General features: G+C 49.8%; 1 protein-coding gene across 2 annotated transcripts in view; it reads left to right on the top strand.

The window, feature by feature from the left end:
* RNF220 (ring finger protein 220) overlaps window positions 1–22,142 on the top strand; it is a 215,278-nt gene that overhangs the window by 121,285 nt on the left and 71,851 nt on the right. For both annotated transcript variants that reach the window (XM_040407387.1, XM_040407386.1), the window contains exon 2: window positions 18,187–18,316. In XM_040407387.1, the coding sequence (XP_040263321.1) occupies window positions 18,187–18,316 (130 nt within the window). The remainder of the gene's footprint in view (window positions 1–18,186; window positions 18,317–22,142) is intronic.

Below are 22,142 nucleotides of genomic sequence, written 5' to 3'. Positions count from 1 at the left end.
TTGGGCAATCCGTCTTGCAGGCATCTCTTGATTTACTCCCCGGGTGCAAACACAACCAGGGCTCAAAACGTCTCTATAAGAAAAACATTAGCGTCTTATCTGACATCCGCTCGCCCGGCGCAGACTGATTGGCGAGTGAGATGATTGGCAGCAAGAAGCTTCACCTGCCGAGATGAAGGGAATCTGAAGCCGTCCTACCCGCCAGAATACCCCCCCAACAAATATCTTTACATTTGGCTGGGGTTAGATAATTAAGACCATAACGATGGTCAGTGATAATCTATGGGTCATTATACTAATCACGTGTCTCAGAGCCTCGTATGTTACCGACCACGCTATTACAATATTAGGCTTGTGGCAATGGCTCTGCTTCAGGTCGTATTCATGTGGGGGGCGCTCCTAAAAAAAAACAAAAAACACATATATAATAGTGAAGTTTATTAGGGGGAAAAAACATGAAAATCTAAAGCAAATCCCTGAAAAGGAGCCGAGATTTACAACATCATGGCAGCCGGATACAGACGGGCCACAGCCTTGTATGGGGAGGTTGCACCGGTGAACGTCCACTCACACTCCCATCATCCACGAGTGCTTAGTATTGTACATGCACACAGATCGCGCCCGCTTACGTGTAGTTACCATGCGTCCCACACACGGATATAAGACGTCCACTGACCATGGAAGAATCACGAGGGAGATTTCTGTGCCCGGACACCACGTACATCGCTCATTGGACCACGTACATCTATGGTCGGCCTTAGAGGCAGTCAGTGTTCAGGGACAGCGGACGTTCCAGGAGATGAGCCAGGAAGAGCGGAAAAAGTACGGCTTTACCTGAAAAGTAGCAGCTTCTTGGCCGCTCCGCCTGCCCTGTGTCGCCATACGTCTTAATGTTCTGGAGCGAGCCACAAATCCCATCCTGCAGCACAGACAGAGCCGTATATCATAAAAGTTCTGCTTCTAAGAAGAATACGTGTCCGGATATGTCAGATACATTGCAGCCTGGCACGTGTGCAGGGGCAACCGGGCAGCGAGGAGTTAAGTTCTTGCAGAAGTTCGAGGCCTGGCTGGATTTTATTTGCTTACGGTAATTGGGATATTTTATTGGGCTGCAGACTGCGAGCTGCGATTTGTCGTCTGCTGAATATCAATGTATCTGCTATAGATAGAGATCCGCACGTCCAGCAGCGGGACACACTGCAGCCAAGACTGGTACCAAAGGGCCACAAGAGGGCACCTCACCCCTGGACTGGGGGCCCTCCATATCACACCATCAGTCCCAGGACTGGGGGCCCTCCATATCACACCATCAGTCTCAGGACCGGGTGCCCCCCATATTACACCATCAGTCTCAGGACCGGGTGCCCCCCATATTACACCATCAGTCTCAGGACCGGGTGCCCCCCATATTACACCATCAGTCCCCGGACCGGATACCCCCTATATTACACCATCAGTCCCAGGACTGGGGGCCCTCCATATTACACCATCAGTCCCCGGATCGGGTGCCCCCTATATTACACCATCAGTCCCAGGACTGGGGGCCCTCCATATTACACCATCAGTCTCAGGACCGGGTGCCCCCCATATTACACCATCAGTCTCAGGACCGGGTGCCCCCATATTACACCATCAGTCCACGGACCGGGTTCCCCCCATATTACCCCATCAGTCCACGGACCGGGGGCCCCCCATATTACACCATCAGTCCCAGGATGGGTGCCCCCCATATTACACCATCAGTCCACGGACCGGGTTCCCCCCATATTACCCCATCAGTCCCAGGACCGGGGGCCCTCCATATTACACCATCAGTCCCCAGGATGGGTGCCCCCCATATTACACCATCAGTCCACGGACCGGGTTTCCCCCATATTACACCATCAGTCCACGGACCAGGTTTCCCCCATATTACACCATCAGTCCCCTGGACCGGGTTCCCCCCATATTACACCATCAGTCCCAGGATGGGTGCCCCCCATATAACACCATCAGACCCCGGACCGGATACCCCCTATATTACACCATCAGTCCCCAGGACCAGGTTCCCCCCATATTACACCATCAGTCCCCGGACCGGATACCCCCTATATTACACCATCAGTCCCCAGGACCAGGTTCCCCCCATATTACACCATCAGTCCCCGGACCGGATACCCCCTATATTACACCATCAGTCCCCAGGACCAGGTGCCCCCCATATTACACCATCAGTCCCCGGACCAGGTTCCCCCCATATTACACCATCAGTCCCCGGACCGGATGCCTCCCATATTACACCATCAGTCCACGGACCGGGTTCCTCCCATATTACACCATCAGTCCCCGGATCGGGTTCCCCCATATTACACCATCAGTCCCAGGACCAGGTTCCCCCCATATTACACCATCAGTCCCCAGGACCGGGTGCCCCCCATATTACACCATCAGTCCCCGGACCAGGTTCCCCCCATATTACACCATCAGTCCCCGGACCAGGTTCCCACCATATTACACCATCAGTCCCCGGACCAGGTTCCCACCATATTACACCATCAGTCCCCAGGATCGGGTGCCCCCCATATTACACCATCAGTCCCCGGACCGGATGCCTCCCATATTACACCATCAGTCCCTGGACCAGGTTCCCCCCATATTACACCATCAGTCCCCGGACCAGGTTCCCACCATATTACACCATCAGTCCCCAGGATCGGGTGCCCCCCATATTACACCATCAGTCCCCGGACCGGATGCCTCCCATATTACACCATCAGTCCACGGACCGGGTTCCTCCCATATTACACCATCAGTCCCCGGATCGGGTTCCCCCATATTACACCATCAGTCCCAGGACCAGGTTCCCCCCCATATTACACCATCAGTCCCCAGGACCGGGTGCCCCCCATATTACACCATCAGTCCCCAGGACCGGGTGCCCCCCATATTACACCATCAGTCCCCGGACCAGGTTCCCCCCATATTACACCATCAGTCCCCGGACCAGGTTCCCACCATATTACACCATCAGTCCCCAGGATCGGGTGCCCCCCATATTACACCATCAGTCCCCGGACCGGGTTCCTCCCATATTACACCATCAGTCCCCGGATCGGGTTCCCCCATATTACACCATCAGTCCCAGGACCAGGTTCCCCCCATATTACACCATCAGTCCCCAGGACCGGGTGCCCCCCATATTACACCATCAGTCCCCGGACCAGGTTCCCCCCATATTACACCATCAGTCCCCGGACCAGGTTCCCACCATATTACACCATCAGTCCCCGGACCAGGTTCCCACCATATTACACCATCAGTCCCCAGGACCGGATGCCCCCCATATTACACCATCAGTCCCCGGACCAGGTTCCCCCCATATTACACCATCAGTCCCCGGACCAGGTTCCCCCCATATTACACCATCAGTCCCCGGACCAGGTTCCCACCATATTACACCATCAGTCCCCAGGATCGGGTGCCCCCCATATTACACCATCAGTCCCCGGACCGGATGCCTCCCATATTACACCATCAGTCCCTGGACCAGGTTCCCCCCATATTACACCATCAGTCCACGGACCGGGTTCCTCCCATATTACACCATCAGTCCCCGGATCGGGTGCCCCCCATATTACACCATCAGTCCACGGACCGGGTGCCCCCCATATTACACCATCAGTCCCCGGATCGGGTTCCCCCCATATTACACCATCAGTCCCTGGACCAGGTTCCCCCCATATTACACCATCAGTCCCCGGACCGGGTTCCCCCCATATTACACCATCAGTCCACGGACCAGGTTCCCCCCATATTACACCGTCAGTCCACGGACCAGGTTCCTCCCATATTACACCATCAGTCCCCGGATCGGGTGCCCCCCATATTACACCATCAGTCCACGGACCGGGTGCCCCCCATATTACACCATCAGTCCCCGGATCGGGTTCCCCCCATATTACACCATCAGTCCCCGGACCGGGTGCCTCCATATAACACCATCAGTCCCCGGACCAGGTTCCCCCCATATTACACCATCAGTCCCTGGACCCCTCCACACTGCAGCATTATCTGACCTTACACCCCAGGCTAACATACAAGGGGCTGGGTTGCAGTCGCTATAAGTGCTTCCTGGAGGTGAATACGAACACTGACAAGCAGAGGAAAGCCCCAGAACAGTCCTGGTCGCTGCAGCCCTCCTGCCACCATAGGCCTCTGCCGCCTGTCTATTGATGACATGTCCTGGAACAGATCTGAAGGGACAGGCGTCTCCCCTTTGGTGACTGCTCCCCTGAGGCCAAGATGCAAAGAACAGAATGTACCCAGCAGCACAGAGGATGAGAGCAGCAGCCAAGGCTCCACTTGAAGGCCCAGTCTGATCCCTTGATTAAACAAAGGGCTTCTGTCAACATGGCCACAATTAAGTAATATAGACTTAATTACAAAGTGCTGCATTTTGCACTGATGAATGAGATGGATCCATCCTGGGCCTGGGCTGAGAGATGCTGCTTATACAAGAGGAGCGACTGCAGCCGGGGGAAGGAGGCTCCGCACTGAATGATAATCGATTATCCATTTCTCAAAGTCATTTATCCACCCGGAGGTGCAGGGGAAAGTGCCAGGGGCTGCAATGGGCATTCTGTATGCATCCTCATGTGCGGACACTGAGCAGGGAGAGGTGACAGCACCCGGCGGCGGAGGAGGAGGAGGCTGCCGGCTCTTATTGACCCACCGAAAGCAGGTGCTGCGCCAATAACACCGGCCCCGAGATCACAGAGTGTTCTCTAAGAGGAAGCCTATTACCGCCTGTCCGGGCACAGCCAGAAACACCAATATCTACCTGATTATCACCCATCTAATATCTACCTGATTATCCCCCATCTACCTGAATATCACCCATCTAATATCTACCTGATTATCACCCATCTAATATCTACCAGATTATCCCCCATCTACTATCTACCTGATTATCACCCATCTACTATCTACCTGATTATCCCCCATCTACTATCTACCTGATTATCACCCAATATCTACCTGATTATCACCCAATATCTACCTGATTATCACCCAATATCTACCCGATTATCACCCATCTACTATCTACCCGATTATCACCCATCTACTATCTACCCGATTATCACCCATCTACTATCTACCTGATTATCACCCATCTAATATCTACCTGATTATCACCCTTCTAATATCTACCTGATTATTACCCATCTAATATCTACCTGATTATCACCCATCTACTATCTACCTGATTATTACCCATCTACTATCTACCTGATTATCACCCAATATCTACTATCTACCTGATTATCACCCAATATCTACCTGATTATCACCCAATATCTACCTGATTATCACCCAATATCTACCTGATTATTACCCATCTAATATCTACCTGATTATTACCCATCTAATATCTACCTGATTATTACCCATCTAATATCTACCTGATTATTACCCATCTAATATCTACCTGATTATTACCCATCTAATATCTACCTGATTATCACCCATCTACTATCTACCTGATTATTACCCATCTACTATCTACCTGATAATCACCCATCTACTATCTACCTGATTATCACCCATCTACTATCTACCTGATTATCACCCATCTACTATCTACCTGATTATCACCCAATATCTACTATCTACCTGATTATCACCCAATATCTACCTGATTATCACCCAATATCTACCTGATTATCACCCAATATCTACCTGATTATCACCCAATATCTACCTGATTATTACCTATTATCTATCCATTTAATATCTAATTATCTCTCTATTTTCTATCGGTATGGCTTTCGCTCTTATGTCGCTCTCTATGTTATATCTATCTCTCTCTACATGCTGTCTGTATGGCTCTCGTGTCTCTCTCGCTCTCATGTCTCTCATATTTCTCTCTCTACGTTCTGTCTGTATCGCTCTCATGTCTCTCTACATTATATATATATATATATATATATATCTCTACGTTCTGTCTGTACGTCTCTCGCTCTCATGTCTCTCTCGCTCTCTCTACATTCTGTCTGTACGTCTCTCGCTCTCATGTCTCTCTCTCTCTACATTCTGTCTGTACGTCTCTCGCTCTCATGTCTCTCTCTCTACGTTCTGTCTGTACGGCTCTCGCTCTCATGTCTCTCTCGCTCTCTCTACATTCTGTCTGTACGTCTCTCGCTCTCATGTCTCTCTCGCTCTCTCTACGTTCTGTCTGTACGGCTCTCGCTCTCATGTCTCTCTCTCTCTCTCTCTACGTTCTGTCTGTACGTCTCTCGCTCTCATGTCTCTCTCTCTCTACGTTCTGTCTGTACGGCTCTCGCTCTCATGTCTCTCTCGCTCTCTCTACGTTCTGTCTGTACGTCTCTCGCTCTCATGTCTCTCTCTCTCTCTCTCTACATTCTGTCTGTACGTCTCTCGCTCTCATGTCTCTCTCTCTCTCTCTAAGTTCTGTCTGTACGGCTCTCGCTCTCATGTCTCTCTCTCTCTCTCTACGTTCTGTCTGTACGGCTCTCGCTCTCATGTCTCTCTCTCTCTCTACATTCTGTCTGTACGTCTCTCGCTCTCATGTCTCTCTCTCTCTCTAAGTTCTGTCTGTACGGCTCTCGCTCTCATGTGTCTCTCTCTCTCTCTCTCTCTACATTCTGTCTGTACGTCTCTCGCTCTCATGTCTCTCTCTCTCTACATTCTGTCTGTACGTCTCTCGCTCTCATGTCTCTCTCTCTCTACATTCTGTCTGTACGTCTCTCGCTCTCATGTGTCTCTCTCTCTCTAAGTTCTGTCTGTACGGCTCTCGCTCTCATGTCTCTCTCTCTCTCTCTACATTCTGTCTGTACGTCTCTCGCTCTCATGTCTCTCTCGCTCTCTCTACGTTCTGTCTGTACGTCTCTCGCTCTCATGTCTCTCTCTCTCTCTACGTTCTGTCTGTACGTCTCTCGCTCTCATGTCTCTCTCTCTCTCTCTACGTTCTGTCTGTACGGCTCTCGCTCTCATGTCTCTCTCTGCCGCTCAGGTGTAATGAGATATCAGTGTCCTCCATTATCCCGGTGATATTTCCAGCTGAGATCATCCACTAATTATCTCTCGGTGTAGGTAGAGGAATGACATTGTTCATTTCACACTGAGATGTCATTAGATCCTCGGCTCTTTGTAGATCCCCTCAGCCTTTTGCTCCCTGGGGCCCCGGGGACTCTGCTGCCTGTTAATGTGTCTTTATAGTTTTCAGTAGTGGCAGATGGAGGGGCCACACATCTGGGATTTGCTTGGATCTTGTTCTTCTCGGTACATGTATCTAGAACATCAGTAAAGTTCAGGATTTCTGATTATTGGCTATTTTGGGACTAGGGGTTATTCTGACAGATCTGTCGTACATCAGTGTACAGTCCTACTCCCATCATTACCAGGCATCAGCTCTGCCTATGTATAGGAATAGCAGGAGGGGTGTGCGCAAGGCTTCTCGCCCCAGAATAAACTGTACCCGGGACGATGGCTGGGCGTTCTGGGTGCCGTGCCATGGACAAGCTCCGGGATCACAAGTGATTGTGTATTAACAAAAACTAGGAGGGGGCCGGGACGGGCGCAGAGCGTAATGCAAGCCGACACCTGGCACCATCCGGCTGATGTCATGGCCAGACCAGCCATTACCAGACCTGGTGCCGAACATTATCTGCAGGAACAGCCTGCACCGAGGTGAGATATTCTGCAGAACACACCAGGCTGGTAATGACGGTGCAATGGTCTGCAGGTTTCCTGCAAGGCCGTATACATTACAGTGAATGCTCTGAAGACTGTGTGTAATAAGAATCCGCAATAATGGTAAAGGAGACGATATTAATGAGCAGCGTCTGCTACACCCATCCGGACTGACACCCTCCATAATTCAAAACTCCATCTCCAGGACGCCTCCCGTGCTGCACCAGTTACTGGAATGCGCCACTCCGGGCAGATTCTTGACATCCACAGTTTAGATCAGCCGCCTGTGATGTCACATTCATTGATCATGTGGCCTAGACGCAGCTCAGTTCCATTCAAGTGAATGAGGATGAGCTGCAATACCAAGCTCAGCCACTATGCAGGGTATGGTGCTGTGCTTCGTAAGCTGTAAGGAGGCAACACACTCACAGGAGCGCTGCAGCCTCTACGGCGGGGGTGTCCGGAGCGGGACCCCCACCCATCTCATGCCGATGACCTATCCCGAGTATTCAACACTCAGACAACCCCTTTAAGCTGCAACACCAAACACAGGTAGTATACACAGTGCTGGGTATACCATGGCGCACCGCGGCTCCATCAGACAGATGACCAGTGGGGGTCTGACTCCCAGAAAACCTCCTTCATTTCTGACTTGTAGTCCTCTTTCATTCTGGCCAATTATTTCCCAGTTGATCTAGTACTGTATTCATGCATCAGGAGGCTCAGGATGAAGAGTTATAAGCCCCTCCCATATCGAGGAGTTTTGCAGAGCAGGGAATTGCAGGAGGACCCAGTGACTATAAGTGATGTCTCCCTTATATAGAACAGTCCTGTAATTATCGCCGGTAACACTGCCGCCACTGTGAATGGAGAGAGGGGCCCTTGACCTGGGAAGCGGGGGCCCTGCTAGCCTCCCGCTCTGTATGCTGGCCTCCATGTCCTCCCGGTTGTGAGATGTTGAAGTCTTGCTCATCTAGAATTCATTGTCTTGTCAGCCTCCAGTTACCGGCTGAGCGTGAGAATCATGAATCACCGCCATCCTGCGCCCATACTTCAGCAAAGACAAAAAAATTACACTCCATCAGCGTGTCTCGCGGCTTTTAGTGATATCGATCAGAGCTGGTGCCCTCCTTTCTCTTCCACTCTTAAACCACCCACCCTCCCTATCAATTTTACCGCGGGCTGTTGAGTGTCGCATCTCGTCTTCGCCACAGATGAAAGGAGATCAGGACGGCGGCCACCAGTGGACTCGCTCCTGCATCTCGGTTTTTTATTCCGCGTCTTCCTCCTTTTTTATATTATTATTATTATTGAATGGGAGTAGTCGGGCTAAAGCGGAGTGACAGCTCGATGACAGAGCCCTCATTTCAGCTCAGCCAGTAATTGTCATGCCTTCCTCTCCGCTTTTAGCTTCTCCCCCTCCCCGCTCCTAATTTATAAAGTGATTGCACCAAGTTTCTGAAATCATTGCCCTGCACATCTGTCTCCTTATTGCCTCCTGCCTGTCTCTTTTCCTCTGCCGCGCTCTCTTCTTGCTCATGTCTCTCTACACGGATAGGTTTAGGGTTCAGGTGGAGGTGATATGACGGTGACATATCCAGTGTTCTCGTGGTGTTACCATGGCTTGCCGGTGCCCTGCCAGTGATATGCCGCAGCAAACATCTGCCCGCTGCATTTCTAACAACCTAAACGGCAGACTTCGGTGATGTCAGCTCTGAGGGAGCTTCCTTGTGGCTTCTGTAGTAAATCCTTGTTCACCACAACGCCAGCGCGATCTCCTCCCCGCTAGCTGAGGTCCAGACGCTGCCAGGATGCAGCTACCACATCCCCCATCTGCTGGGGTGGCGTTGTGCCGCGGCCGCCTGGACCGCCAGGCAATCATGAACTCTGACATGGTGCAGGGGGCGTCATGTACAGGTTGTCAGATGTGCCAGTCTCTGCTGTTTAGCTTGGTGCCCCAATTACAAATGCAGGAACCTCAGTCAATGACCCCCAAGAGATGGCGGTTCGCTTGTAATTGTTATCACAACCTGCTCACCCGTCCTGACTGCCACGACAACACGGCATGGTAAGGGTTCATTCATACACTGCAGTTTTGCCGCGGTTTTCTTAGAGGGAAGCGACTTAACTGCGTCATGCGCATAAACCCTTATCCACCTCTGAGCGGCCTCTGCAGGGCTGAACGCGGATAGATCTGCCAGGAAGCATGTGCTGCCATGTTGGCGGAGGCGCCGTTTTGCTGGTGTATGAAATGCCAGTATTTCGGATGCGGTGCCCGCCATCCCACTGCCCTGTGAGATCTCATTACACGCTGCTCAGGGCTCTCTGTTGTGACATGTAAACTGCCTCTCTCCTAAGTGGTCTGTCATTACCGGCCGTCCATTAAGTATCTGCCGCTCCTTCCTCGCCGCTCCCTGTCATTGTAGGCTCTCGGTTCAGCAGAGCCCGTGAATGGCCACCACGCCGCAGTTTACTGACCGCTCCGGCTGATAGAAAGCTAATTGGAGAAGCGCTGACACAGCCGACAGGATAATAACGGCTCTTTAAGGTTGTTTATTCCCCTCCTCCGCTCTGATGAAGGATTCTATATATTTCTGCCTTACTTTATGGCTCCCAGTTACCCGCCTCCCACTGTCGCCCCGTTATTCACGTCCGTTATCCGAAAATAAACTCTCGGCCCATGTACAAAATATATCCGAAAAAATAAATGTGACCTGGAGATACAAGCACACGACCCGTCCTCCAAGGCTCTAGACTATCCTGGCCTCACAGAGGCCGACATATACAACACCCCCACCTCAGCCGGCCTCCAAGGCTCTACACTATCCTGGCCTCACAGAGGCCGACATATACATAGTAACATAGTATCAAGCCGAAAAAAGCCCTCTGTCCATCCAGTTTGGGTTGTTATCCTGCAAGTTGATCCAGAGGAAGGCAAAAACAAACAAAGGTAGAAGCCAATTTTCCCCACTTTAGGGGAATAAAAAATTCCTTCCCGACTCCAATCAAAATAACTCCCTGGATCTACGACCCCTCTCTAGTAGCTATAGCCTGTAATATTATTACACTCCAGAAATACATCCAGGCCCCTCCTGAACTCTTATAGTGAACTCACCATCCCCACCTCCTCAGGCAGAGTCCATAGTCTCACTGCTCTTACAGTAAAGAGTCCATAGTCTCACTGCTCTTACAGTAAAGAGTCCATAGTCTCACTGCTCTTACAGTAAAGAGTCCATAGTCTCACTGCTCTTACAGTAAATAGTCCATAGTCTCACTGCTCTTACAGTATAGAGTCCATAGTCTCACTGCTCTTACAGTATAGAGTCCATAGTCTCACTGCTCTTACAGTAAAGAGTCCATAGTCTCACTGCTCTTACAGTATAGAGTCCATAGTCTCACTGCTCTTACAGTACAGAGTCCATAGTCTCACTGCTCTTACAGTAAAGAGTCCATAGTCTCACTGCTCTTACCGTAAAGAGTCCATAGTCTCACTGCTCTTACAGTATAGAGTCCATAGTCTCACTGCTCTTACAGTAAAGAGTCCATAGTCTCACTGCTCTTACAGTATAGAGTCCATGGTCTCACTGTTCTTACAGTATATAGTCCATAGTCTCACTGCTCTTACAGTATATAGTCCATAGTCTCACTGCTCTTACAGTAAAGAGTCCACAGTCTCACTGCTCTTACAGTATAGAGTCCATAGTCTCACTGCTCTTACAGTAAAGAGTCCATAGTCTCACTGCTCTTACAGTAAAGAGTCCATAGTCTCACTGCTCTTACAGTACAGAGTCCATAGTCTCACTGCTCTTACAGTAAAGAGTCCATAGTCTCACTGCTCTTACAGTAAAGAGTCCATAGTCTCACTGCTCTTACAGTAAAGAGTCCATAGTCCCACTGCTCTTGCAGTAAAGAGTCCATAGTCTCACTGCTCTTACAGTAAAGAGTCCATAGTCTCACTGCTCTTACAGTATAGAGTCCATAGTCTCACTGCTCTTACAGTATAGAGTCCATAGTCTCACTGCTCTTACAGTAAAGAGTCCATAGTCTCACTGCTCTTACAGTATAGAGTCCATAGTCTCACTGCTCTTACAGTATAGAGTCCATAGTCTCACTGCTCTTACAGTAAAGAATCCTCTTCTATGTTTGTGTACAAACCTTCTTTCCTCCAGACGCAGAGGATGTCCCCTTGTCACAGTCACAGTCCTGGGGATAAATAGATGATGGGAGTGATCTCTGTACTGACCCCTGATATATTTATATATTTATACATAGTTATTAGATCTCCCCTCAGTTGTCTTTTTTCTAAAGTGAATAACCCTAATGTTGATAATCTTTCAGGGTACTGTAGTCCCCCCATTCCAGTTATTACTTTAATTGCCCTCCTCTGAACCTTCTCCAGCTCTGCTATGTCTGCCTTGTTCACAGGAGCCCAGAACTGTACACAGTCCTCCATGTGTGGTCTGACTAGTGATGAGAACATAGTCCTACCACTTTACACATCACCACCATCTATGCCACTTTTGATGCAACCCATTATCTTATTGGCCTTGGCAGCAGCTGCCTGACACTGGTTTCTACAGCTTAGTTTGCTGTTTATTAAAATTCCTAGGTCCTTTTCCATGTCAGTGTTACAGAGTGTTTTACCATTTAGTATGTACGGGTGACTTGCATTATTCCTTCCCATGTGCATAACCTTACATTTGTCAGTGTTAAACCTCATCTGCCACTTATCTGCCCAAGCCTCCAATCTATCCAGATCCCTCTGTAGCCGTATATTGTCCTCTGTAGTATATATACAGTATAGACCAAAAGTTTGGACACACCTTCTCATTCAAAGAGTTTTCTTTATTTTCATGACTATGAAGGCATCAAAACTATGAATTAACACAGGTGGAATTATATACATAACAAACAAGTGTGAAACAACTGAAAATATGTCATATTCTAGGTTCTTCAAAGTAGCCACCGTTTGCTTTGATTACTGCTTTGCACACTCTTGGCATTCTCTTGATGAGCTTCAAGAGGTAGTCCCCTGAAATGGTCTTCACTTCACAGGTGTGCCCTGTCAGGTTTAATAAGTGGGATTTCTTCCCTTATAAATGGGGTTGGGACCATCAGTTGCGTTGAGGAGAAGTCAGGTGGATACACAGCTGATAGTCCTACTGAATAGACTGTTAGAATTTGTATTAATGCAAGAAAAAAGCAGCTAACAGTCTATTCAGTAGGACTATCAGCTGTGTATTCACCTGACTTCTCCTCAACGCAAATGATGGTCCCAACCCCATTTATAAGGCAAGAAATCCCACTTATTAAACCTGACAGGGCACACCTGTGAAGTGAAGACCATTTCAGGGGACTACCTCTTGAAGCTCATCAAGAGAATGCCAAGAGTGTGCAAAGCAGTAATCAAAGCAAAAGGTGGCTACTTTGAAGAACCTAGAATATGACATATTTTCAGTTGTTTCACACTTGTTTGTAATGTATATAATTCCACATGTGTTAATTCATAGTTCTGATGCCTTCATAGTCATGAAAATAAAGAAAACTCTTTGAATGAGAAGGTGTGTCCAAACTTTTGGTCTGTACTGTATATATACAGTATACTGTCCTCTGTAGTATATATACAGTATACTGTCATCTGTAGTATATATACAGTACACTGTCCTCTGTAGTATATATACAGTATACTGTCATCTGTAGTATATATACAGTACACTGTCCTCTGTAGTATATATACAGTATACTGTCCTCTGTAGTATATATACAGTATACTGTCCTCTTCAGTGTTAATTACTTTACACAGTTTAGCGTCATCAGCAAAAATGTATATTTTACTGTGCAACACCCCCACCTCAGCCGTCCTCCAAGGCTCTACACTATCCTGGCCTTACAGAGGCCGACATATACAACACCCTCACCTCAGCCGTCCTCCAAGGCTCTACACTATCCTGGCCTTACAGAGGCTGACATATACAACACCCCCACCTCAGCCGTCCTCCAAGGCTCTACACTATCCTGGCCTTACAGAGGCCGACATATACAACACCCCCACCTCAGCCGTCCCCCAAGGCTCTACACTATCCTGGCCTTACAGAGGCTAACATATACAACACCCTCACCTCAGCCGTCCTCCAAGGCTCTACACTATCCTGGCCTTACAGAGGCTGACATATACAACACCCTCACCTCAGCCGTCCTCCAAGGCTCTACACTATCCTGGCCTTACAGAGGCTGACATATACAACACCCCCACCTCAGCCGTCCTCCAAGGCTCTACACTATCCTGGCCTTACAGAGGCTGACATATACAACACCCCCACCTCAGCTGTCCTCCAAGGCTCTACACTATCCTGGCCTTACAGAGGCTGACATATACAACACCCTCACCTCAGCCGTCCTCCAAGGCTCTACACTATCCTGGCCTTACAGAGGCTAACATATACAACACCCTCACCTCAGCCGTCCTCCAAGGCTCTACACTATCCTGGCCTTACAGAGGCTGACATATACAACACCCCCACCTCAGCCGTCCTCCAAGGCTCTACACTATCCTGGCCTTACAGAGGCTGACATATACAACACCCCCACCTCAGCTGTCCTCCAAGGCTCTACACTATCCTGGCCTTACAGAGGCCGACATATACAACACCTCCACCTCAACCGTCCTAGCGCCTCTGCATACGTCAGGCTTACCTGTACTTCTGTTCATGAATCAGAAAGCTCAGGATGAACAAGGCTGCACGTTTCTTCCAGGGGGCAGGGACATGATATAGAATAAAGCCTCCCCTCATTATCTGCTGCCTGCAATCTGTGAGGCTCCTGACATCGAGCGCTCAGTGATTAAGAGAAATGTTAACGATTCATTATCCATTAGAAAGGATTTACCACAACATACGGATCAATATAAATGAGATGAGCTGCTGGATCACCGGCGCCTCAATGTGATTACCACGCCTTGGAAGGTGTACGGATGTATAATGGCCAATGGAGGAGACTCCGGCCTCTGTGGGTGAATAATGGGGGGCTATGGATGATTACACCCCACATCTAGAGAGGACGGTATTCTCATCTCTGGGGAGGACATGAGGGAGACTTGTAGGGTCAGTTCTGACCGATATCATTTGCAGTAAAGTATGTGCCCCCCTTGTTCGGTGCCGGCTGCTATTCTCAGAGCTACAATAGATCTTTATTTAGAATTTTCACTCCAGACATAAAACACCATTTCTGTCCGTCTGGAATTTGGCAGCTGAACGTGTGTCTTGGCTGACAACCCGGCGTAGGCTTCACTAAACATCTTATTTAAAGCAGGATTGCATGAACACAAGCAAGCCCTGGAGATTATGAGGCAGATAATATAACCTCCCGTTTAGAGGCATGACGGCTATGCTGCAAGACAAGAGAAATCGGCAAATTAAAGCCGTTGAGTGGTCGTTATCTGCTGTCGCGTTTCATGTCTTCTATCTGCCTTGATATGTTATATTACACCGGTTGGCAGAGACCGCGCTCTCGCCTCACACATACGACAGGATATCCTCTGCTTCTAAACAAGGGCTTGTTTATTTAGGAAAAGGCTACAACCCTGCGCCCTCATTGTCAATTACCGGAGGCTGCACTATTAATAGTGCTGAATGGGTCCTCGCTGGGCTATTCCTGGCGGCTGCCCGCTCCATCATACACAAGAATTTCTGCCTCCTCTACTGGTGCTTGGAAAAATCACCCGGCAGACACTTATCGGAGCCTTGGCGAGGCCACAGGGACAGACTCCTTACCTCCTAAGAGTCCTAGTTCCACAGGGACAGTCCCTGCTGTGGACCACAGTCCCTCTTTGCTCCTTACATGTCCCTCCTGCAGTAGACTTGCATTGATAAGTTTACTCCAGTTCTCCGTCTGCTTCCTATCCGCATATCAGACCTCACGTTGTACATTACTTCTCCATTTGTCACATTCTGGATCTTAGAAGTTTCTGTATTCAGCTGATTTTCTGCTACTGTGTAAACCTATTCCTGCCCATAGGTAAGAGGCCGTCTCTGGGCTCTTTCAGGCCAGCAATGTTTAAGTTGCCCCTGTTCTAGTCGGTGAACTACACAGAGATGGCGTCCGAGTGCTGTCCATGGTTCTTGTAGACTGCGTCTTGTGGGAGAGTCAGAGCTGGATGGTGCGTGCAGGAAATGCTCATGTGAAGTGACCCACGGGGGTCATTTACTAAGACTGTAAAACAGGTTTTTATTTAAATAAAGTTTCAAGACCCCATTTTGCAACTTTTTAAACACCCATGCAACAATATTTTGTCATATGGGTGTTTTTCTGCCATCCTCGTCACTGAGGGGTGGCAGAGCCCTGGGAAATTCCCAAAAATATATACGCCTGTTTCCAGCAGTAGATTTCAAACTAGCGCACGCCTCCTCATAAATTAGGCACATGATAAATGCCCCCCATTAATTTCAGTGATCAGTCAAGGCGCTCTCCCTTCTACGCGCACCGCCCGGGCGCGCTCTCCCTTCTACGCGCACCGCCCGGGCGCGCTCTCCCTTCTACGCGCACCGCCCGGGCGCGCTCTCCCTTCTACGCGCACCGCCCGGGCGCGCTCTCCCTTCTACGCGCACCGCCCGGGCGCGCTCTCCCTTCTACGCGCACCGCCCCGGCGCTCTCCCTTCTACGCGCACCGCCCGGGCGCTCTCCCTTCTACGCGCACCGCCCGGGCGCTCTCCCTTCTACGCGCACCGCCAGGGCGCTCTCCCTTCTACGCGCACCGCCAGGGCGCTCTCCCTTCTACGCGCACCGCCAGGGCGCTCTCCCTTCTACGCGCACCGCCCGGGCGCTCTCCCTTCTACGCGCACCGCCCGGGCGCTCTCCCTTCTACGCGCACCGCCCGGGCGCTCTCCCTTCTACGCGCACCGCCCGGGCGCTCTCCCTTCTACGCGCACCGCCAGGGCGCTCTCCCTTCTACGCGCACCGCCAGGGCGCTCTCCCTTCTACGCGCACCGCCAGGGCGCTCTCCCTTCTACGCGCACCGCCAGGGCGCTCTCCCTTCTACGCGCACCGCCAGGGCGCTCTCCCTTCTACGCGCACCGCCAGGGCGCTCTCCCTTCTACGCGCACCGCCAGGGCGCTCTCCCTTCTACGCGCACCGCCCCGGCGCTCTCCCTTCTACGCGCACCGCCCCGGCGCTCTCCCTTCTACGCGCACCGCCCCGGCGCTCTCCCTTCTACGCGCACCGCCCCGGCGCTCTCCCTTCTACGCGCACCGCCCCGGCGCTCTCCCTTCTACACGCACCGCCCCGGCGCTCTCCCTTCTACACGCACCGCCCCGGCGCTCTCCCTTCTACACGCACCGCCCCGGCGCTCTCCCTTCTACACGCACCGCCCGGGCGCTCTCCCTTCTACGCGCACCGCCCGGGTGCTCTCCCTTCTACACTTACCACCCTTGTATTGTATCCGGATGGAAAATTCTTTGCCTTTAAAGGGGAAGGTCAATATCCTCGAGTCATCTCCAATATCAACTGGACAATTTTTTTTCTGTGGGAAAGTTGGATGACAAACCAATATGTCGTCGACCACAGCTCCCACACAAAGTTGTCATCTAACTTTTCTAGAGTCCCAAAAGCGAAATTTTCTTTGTGATGGGAGCAGATCACAGCCAAGTAGATGCCCCTCACAGTTTGACGAATAACTCTTCGATCTACAGAAGAGTGCACATGGCTATAGACCTATAGGCATAGTAAATGATGCATTGAGCTACTTGCCTTCTTCTATAGGGAACTGAGGCCACCAAGAGTCACTACAAGACCCTTGCGGTCATTTTCCTAGTCCTGCCACCAGGGGCGCTGCAGCATCAGGGTTAGGTGGGTCTGATTCATCAAGCTGATGTTCATCTATGGCCGTATCTGTAGAATTGTGTAGACTGAACCTCTCCAGAGAGCGCACTCACAGGAAGACACCGGAGGGTGCAGTATGTCAGCCCCTGCAGGGAATCCTTTCTTGCTGAGGGGGGCTCTTGACTTTTATTTATGGCCTGCTTAGGCGCAGTATTGCCTCGTCAGTTGCCACGTGGTTGGCATTAAGATCAGCATTGTTTTACAATAAACATCTTAATTAGCAGCAATTTGCATTTTTATTGCATGCTTCCATCACTGTACATCTCTGCCCCTGTCATCTGTATACTGACTGCGGCATAATGAGGGGGCGCAGTATATCACTGCCTCTACGTAGACATTATATGTACTCTATTATCTGGTACTCAATGATATAGCAGAAGTAGCAACCATGACGGGGCCCCACAGGGCCCACACTGTATTCACAAACAGTGTATATATATATATATATATATATATATATATATATATTTATATATTTATTTAATGCACGCTGTGGGCGTAGAACTGCTTTACCTGATGATGTATATGGCCCCTGCCTCATGATGACGGTGGATATCATAGCCCCATTCGTTATAACCCTTCAGTCTGATCCTAATCACACATTTCCTTCTCTCTCTTCAGGTAAAAAGAAAGTCGCCCTGTTTGACAGCCAGGCCCCGATCTGCCCCATCTGCCAGGTCCTGCTGCGTCCCGGGGAACTGCAAGAACATATGGAGCAAGAAATGGAGAAAATAACACAAGTCAATATCAGGTAACGGGGATCCCAGACTGAATCCAGAGAGTAAACGAGGGCTTGCTCCCCGGACTAGTGTACGACTACACCCCCCCCCCCCATTATATAATCAGTTGATATGTAATCTGCAGCGGACACTGACCTGCAGTGCGGATGTCACTCGGGGTACGTGCTCAGGGTAGCGTAGTTTATGCAGATTTTCTACTTGGATTTCTGTGCAGATTTTCACTGCGTTTCCGCATAAAATCTGTACCAAAATCCATGTGTTACTTGTGGATTTTTTTGTGGATTGCCCCAGATCTCAACCTTTGAATTGCAACGGCGAAATCCACACAAACATTTCACCTGCAGCAGATTCCAAAATGAGGATATTCCGCGCACACATCCACGTGTGGCCTTCAGCCAGGGACTTCCACCATGGATTTCACTGCCTACAATGCACAGAGTGAGATCTATCTCCGCATGTAACACGCATGGATCCACTGCGGATAATCTGAGCCCCGTATCTAAGCCACTAGATGATCACAGGTGTCGGTGCCTGTGCTCAGCCCCACTGGCTGCAGATAAGAGGGGTCTGAGTTTATGGAAAGACCCTTCTCTCATTTTTCCCCCTTTGACACCTCGTATGAGCGTTTCAGACAGAGTGTGTGTAATTGATGGCGTAATTTGGGTCTCATCCAACCTAATAAAGAGCCGCAGCAAATTAGCCCACTGGTTTAAATGCAGAGAAGCAATTAGGGCCTCCAGAAAGCCATCAAGGAAGTGAGGGGCACGGAGGGAGCTGTTGTGAGAGGTAAGACGGTAAGGTAGCCGGGCGCAGGAGGGGGGTCAGTCCTCGGGTTTAATGGGAAACAGGAAAAACTCTAAATCATACATCTGACAAGTTTCTATTGTGATCCCGCTGACAAATGAAAAAGGATGAGGTTACTCCTCCAAGTGAGCGCACGGTTAGGAAGGCGAGGGACGGGCGATGGGCGCGCTGCAATCAGCTGCTTAGCAGGCACAGGAGAGTAAGAACGCTCTATTAATTATTAAATAACGACCCGGGCCGCGCCATGATAGATAACATCCAATCTATTCCATGCATTGAGGCAATTGAAGCTAATCTACAGCAAAGGCCAGGGCTCTCCGTCACTTTCACTGGGGCAGGTTTAACCGCGCAGCGCCTCATGCATGGTCTGGGGAGAGCTTCATTAACATCTAATGGAGGTGCAGGGCGCACCCTGCGTTCCGGTATTCGCACGTCAGGATGTGGACAAGCAGTAATAATCATTATGTGTACTGGTATACACGCGTGTACATTTCACTGCACTGGTAAATAACATTACTACGGATTAGCCGCAATGTTCTGGGGGAAATTACTCCAAGACGTGGCCTCCATTTGCTTGACAGATTTCAGGATGCGACTAATAATCAGTGTGCGGATGGCGAGTCCCTCGCCCACATCATAGAGGGGACCCCAACTCTCAGCACCCCCTATAAGCTGGCCCACAGCTCTGCATCACCGGTATGAAGGGTCCTGGGTGGACCGGGCAGAATTCTGCAGTGGCAAAAAACGCACCAAGTGACGCAGGTTTCATCCTGAGCATTTGAAATCTGCTGCGCAGGACAAGTTATTTGCGTTTCCCGCTTTAGCGGTTTTCTGCAGGGTGTGGATGAGAATTGTCGCGACTGTAAAATCCTGCGGCATTTCCACATTAACGCTAGGGCTACACGACGACATGTGTCACGTGACAATCTTTATAACGATAGTCTATGGTGTCGCACTGCGACAGTCACAGAAAAATTCATCTTGGATGGATTTTTTGCTACTATCGCGTTGCAGTCGTCACACGTCGCAGTGCGACACCGTAGACCATCATTATAAAGATTGTCGCACGACACATGTCGTCGTGTAGCCCTAGCCTAAATCTGCCACAGAAAACACGTTTAGGGTGCGTTCACTGACTGATTGACAAGGCAGTGACGCTCCAGCTTTCCTTAGGCCAGCGACGTCAGGTTCATCGGTCTTGTGGCCCGGGAGCAGCTCAGCCCCACAGAAGTGAACGGGACTGAGTGCAATGCCAAGCACGGCCACTATACAACGTACGGCGCTGTGCTTGGTCAGCTACGAGTCCGCAGTACTCACAGGAGCGCCGCTGCCTTCTCAAACGGCTGATCAGCAGAGGTCCCAGGTGTCGGACCCCCACCCCTCAGATATTGATGACCTATCCTGAAGATAGGTCATCGGTATCAAACTCTCAGAAAATCCTTTTAGGCTACCTGCACACAGCGAGGATTTGTATGCAGAAAAAATATCGCACATAAATCCACACTACTTATCACAGTTTTTATGCATTTTTTTTTGAACGGATTTCCTGTTTATATTAACAACTCCACTGAAGTCTATGGGGAAAACCACTATAAATAAGGTGACATTTTAAAATCCACACAGAAAAAAATCTGCGAAGTGTGCATGAGATTTGGCAAATGTTATTTATTTTGCTGGTTCTGTATTGCTTCGTTTTTTTTTTCCTGCACAAAAATCCACATGGAAAAACCTTGCATAATCTGCATCGTGTGCATTTATCCTTAGGCTACTCTCACACGGGCGTTTTGGTTTCCGTTTGCCAGATCTGTTTAGGGCTCTCACAAGTGTCCAAAACGGATCAGTTTCGCCCTAATGCATTCTGAATGGAAAGGATCCGCTCAGAATCCATCAGTTCAGTCTCCATTCCGCTCTGGAGGCCGCCTGCAGCGTTTTGGTGTCCATCTGACGAAACTGAGCCAAACGGATCCATCCTGACACACAATGTAAGTCAATGGGGACGGATCCGTTTTCACCGACACAATCGAAAACGATCCGTCCCCCATTGACTTTCAATGGTGTTCAAGACGGATCCGTCATGGTTATAGAAGACATAATACAACCGGATCCGTTCATGACGGATGCGGCGGTTGTATTATTGTAATGGAAGCGTTTTTGCTAATCCATGACAGATCTGCAAAGATTGCTAGTGTGAAAACAGCCTTAGATGTTCCATTAATATCTGCACGGCAGCTTGTGTATGAGCATCCACTATGGTACTGTAATATGCTAGTGATATTCCAGATGAGAGGATCCACTGGGCATCAGTCCTGTGCGAACAAACGATTACAATGGGGCTAACGTGTGTGCCAATCTAATGAGCCATCGTTTAGCTGCAGATTTCTGAATCTGCGTGGAGCCGGCCATTCTCCTCTCTTGTAGACCTCCGTAGTACAACATGCCATGGAAGACGACGCAAATCCTCTCCAGTCCATGAGGAATAAACCTGTGCGCCGCCATAAGCTACAATCCAGGTCCGGCGTGCACCAGTCCTCATACTGGTTCCTCTTTTCTCAGGTCACGTGATATGAAGGTAACAATAAAGGCGCCTTCACACACGGCAGATTTTTTGGCACTAAATTTCTGCAACTGAAAACCGATTCCATTTGAATGAATTTTCTGCATCAGTATCTGGCAGGTGTGAAGCGTCTCAGAGGAGACCGTGGACACGTCCACGGCATTAACATCTGCACTTTACTTTTACCCTGCTGTTCTGAAGTTAAAATTACCTGAGACGAATCATCACCCAAATCTCATTAAAAACAGAGACAGGTAAGGGGTCCAGGACTGTGCACAGGGCACGGGGAAGCGGTCTCCTGTGACAGCCGGCGTGTGGGGAGTGAAGGACGCCGGGTACGCCGCATGCAAATTTAATTTCAGAATCAGGGACTCTCTCTCCAAAGAGGTTTGTCGCCTTTGAGCCCTTCTCCTTGTTACATATGTAGCAGCCTCATTGAACCTGACATGTCAAATTCAGGCCATTTGTGCAAAATCTCC

The sequence above is a fragment of the Bufo bufo genome, chromosome 9 (assembly GCF_905171765.1).
Source record: "Bufo bufo chromosome 9, aBufBuf1.1, whole genome shotgun sequence".
Taxonomy (NCBI): domain Eukaryota; kingdom Metazoa; phylum Chordata; class Amphibia; order Anura; family Bufonidae; genus Bufo; species Bufo bufo.
Note: the sequence above shows the minus strand (reverse complement) of the source record. Positions and strands in the feature narration are given on the sequence as shown.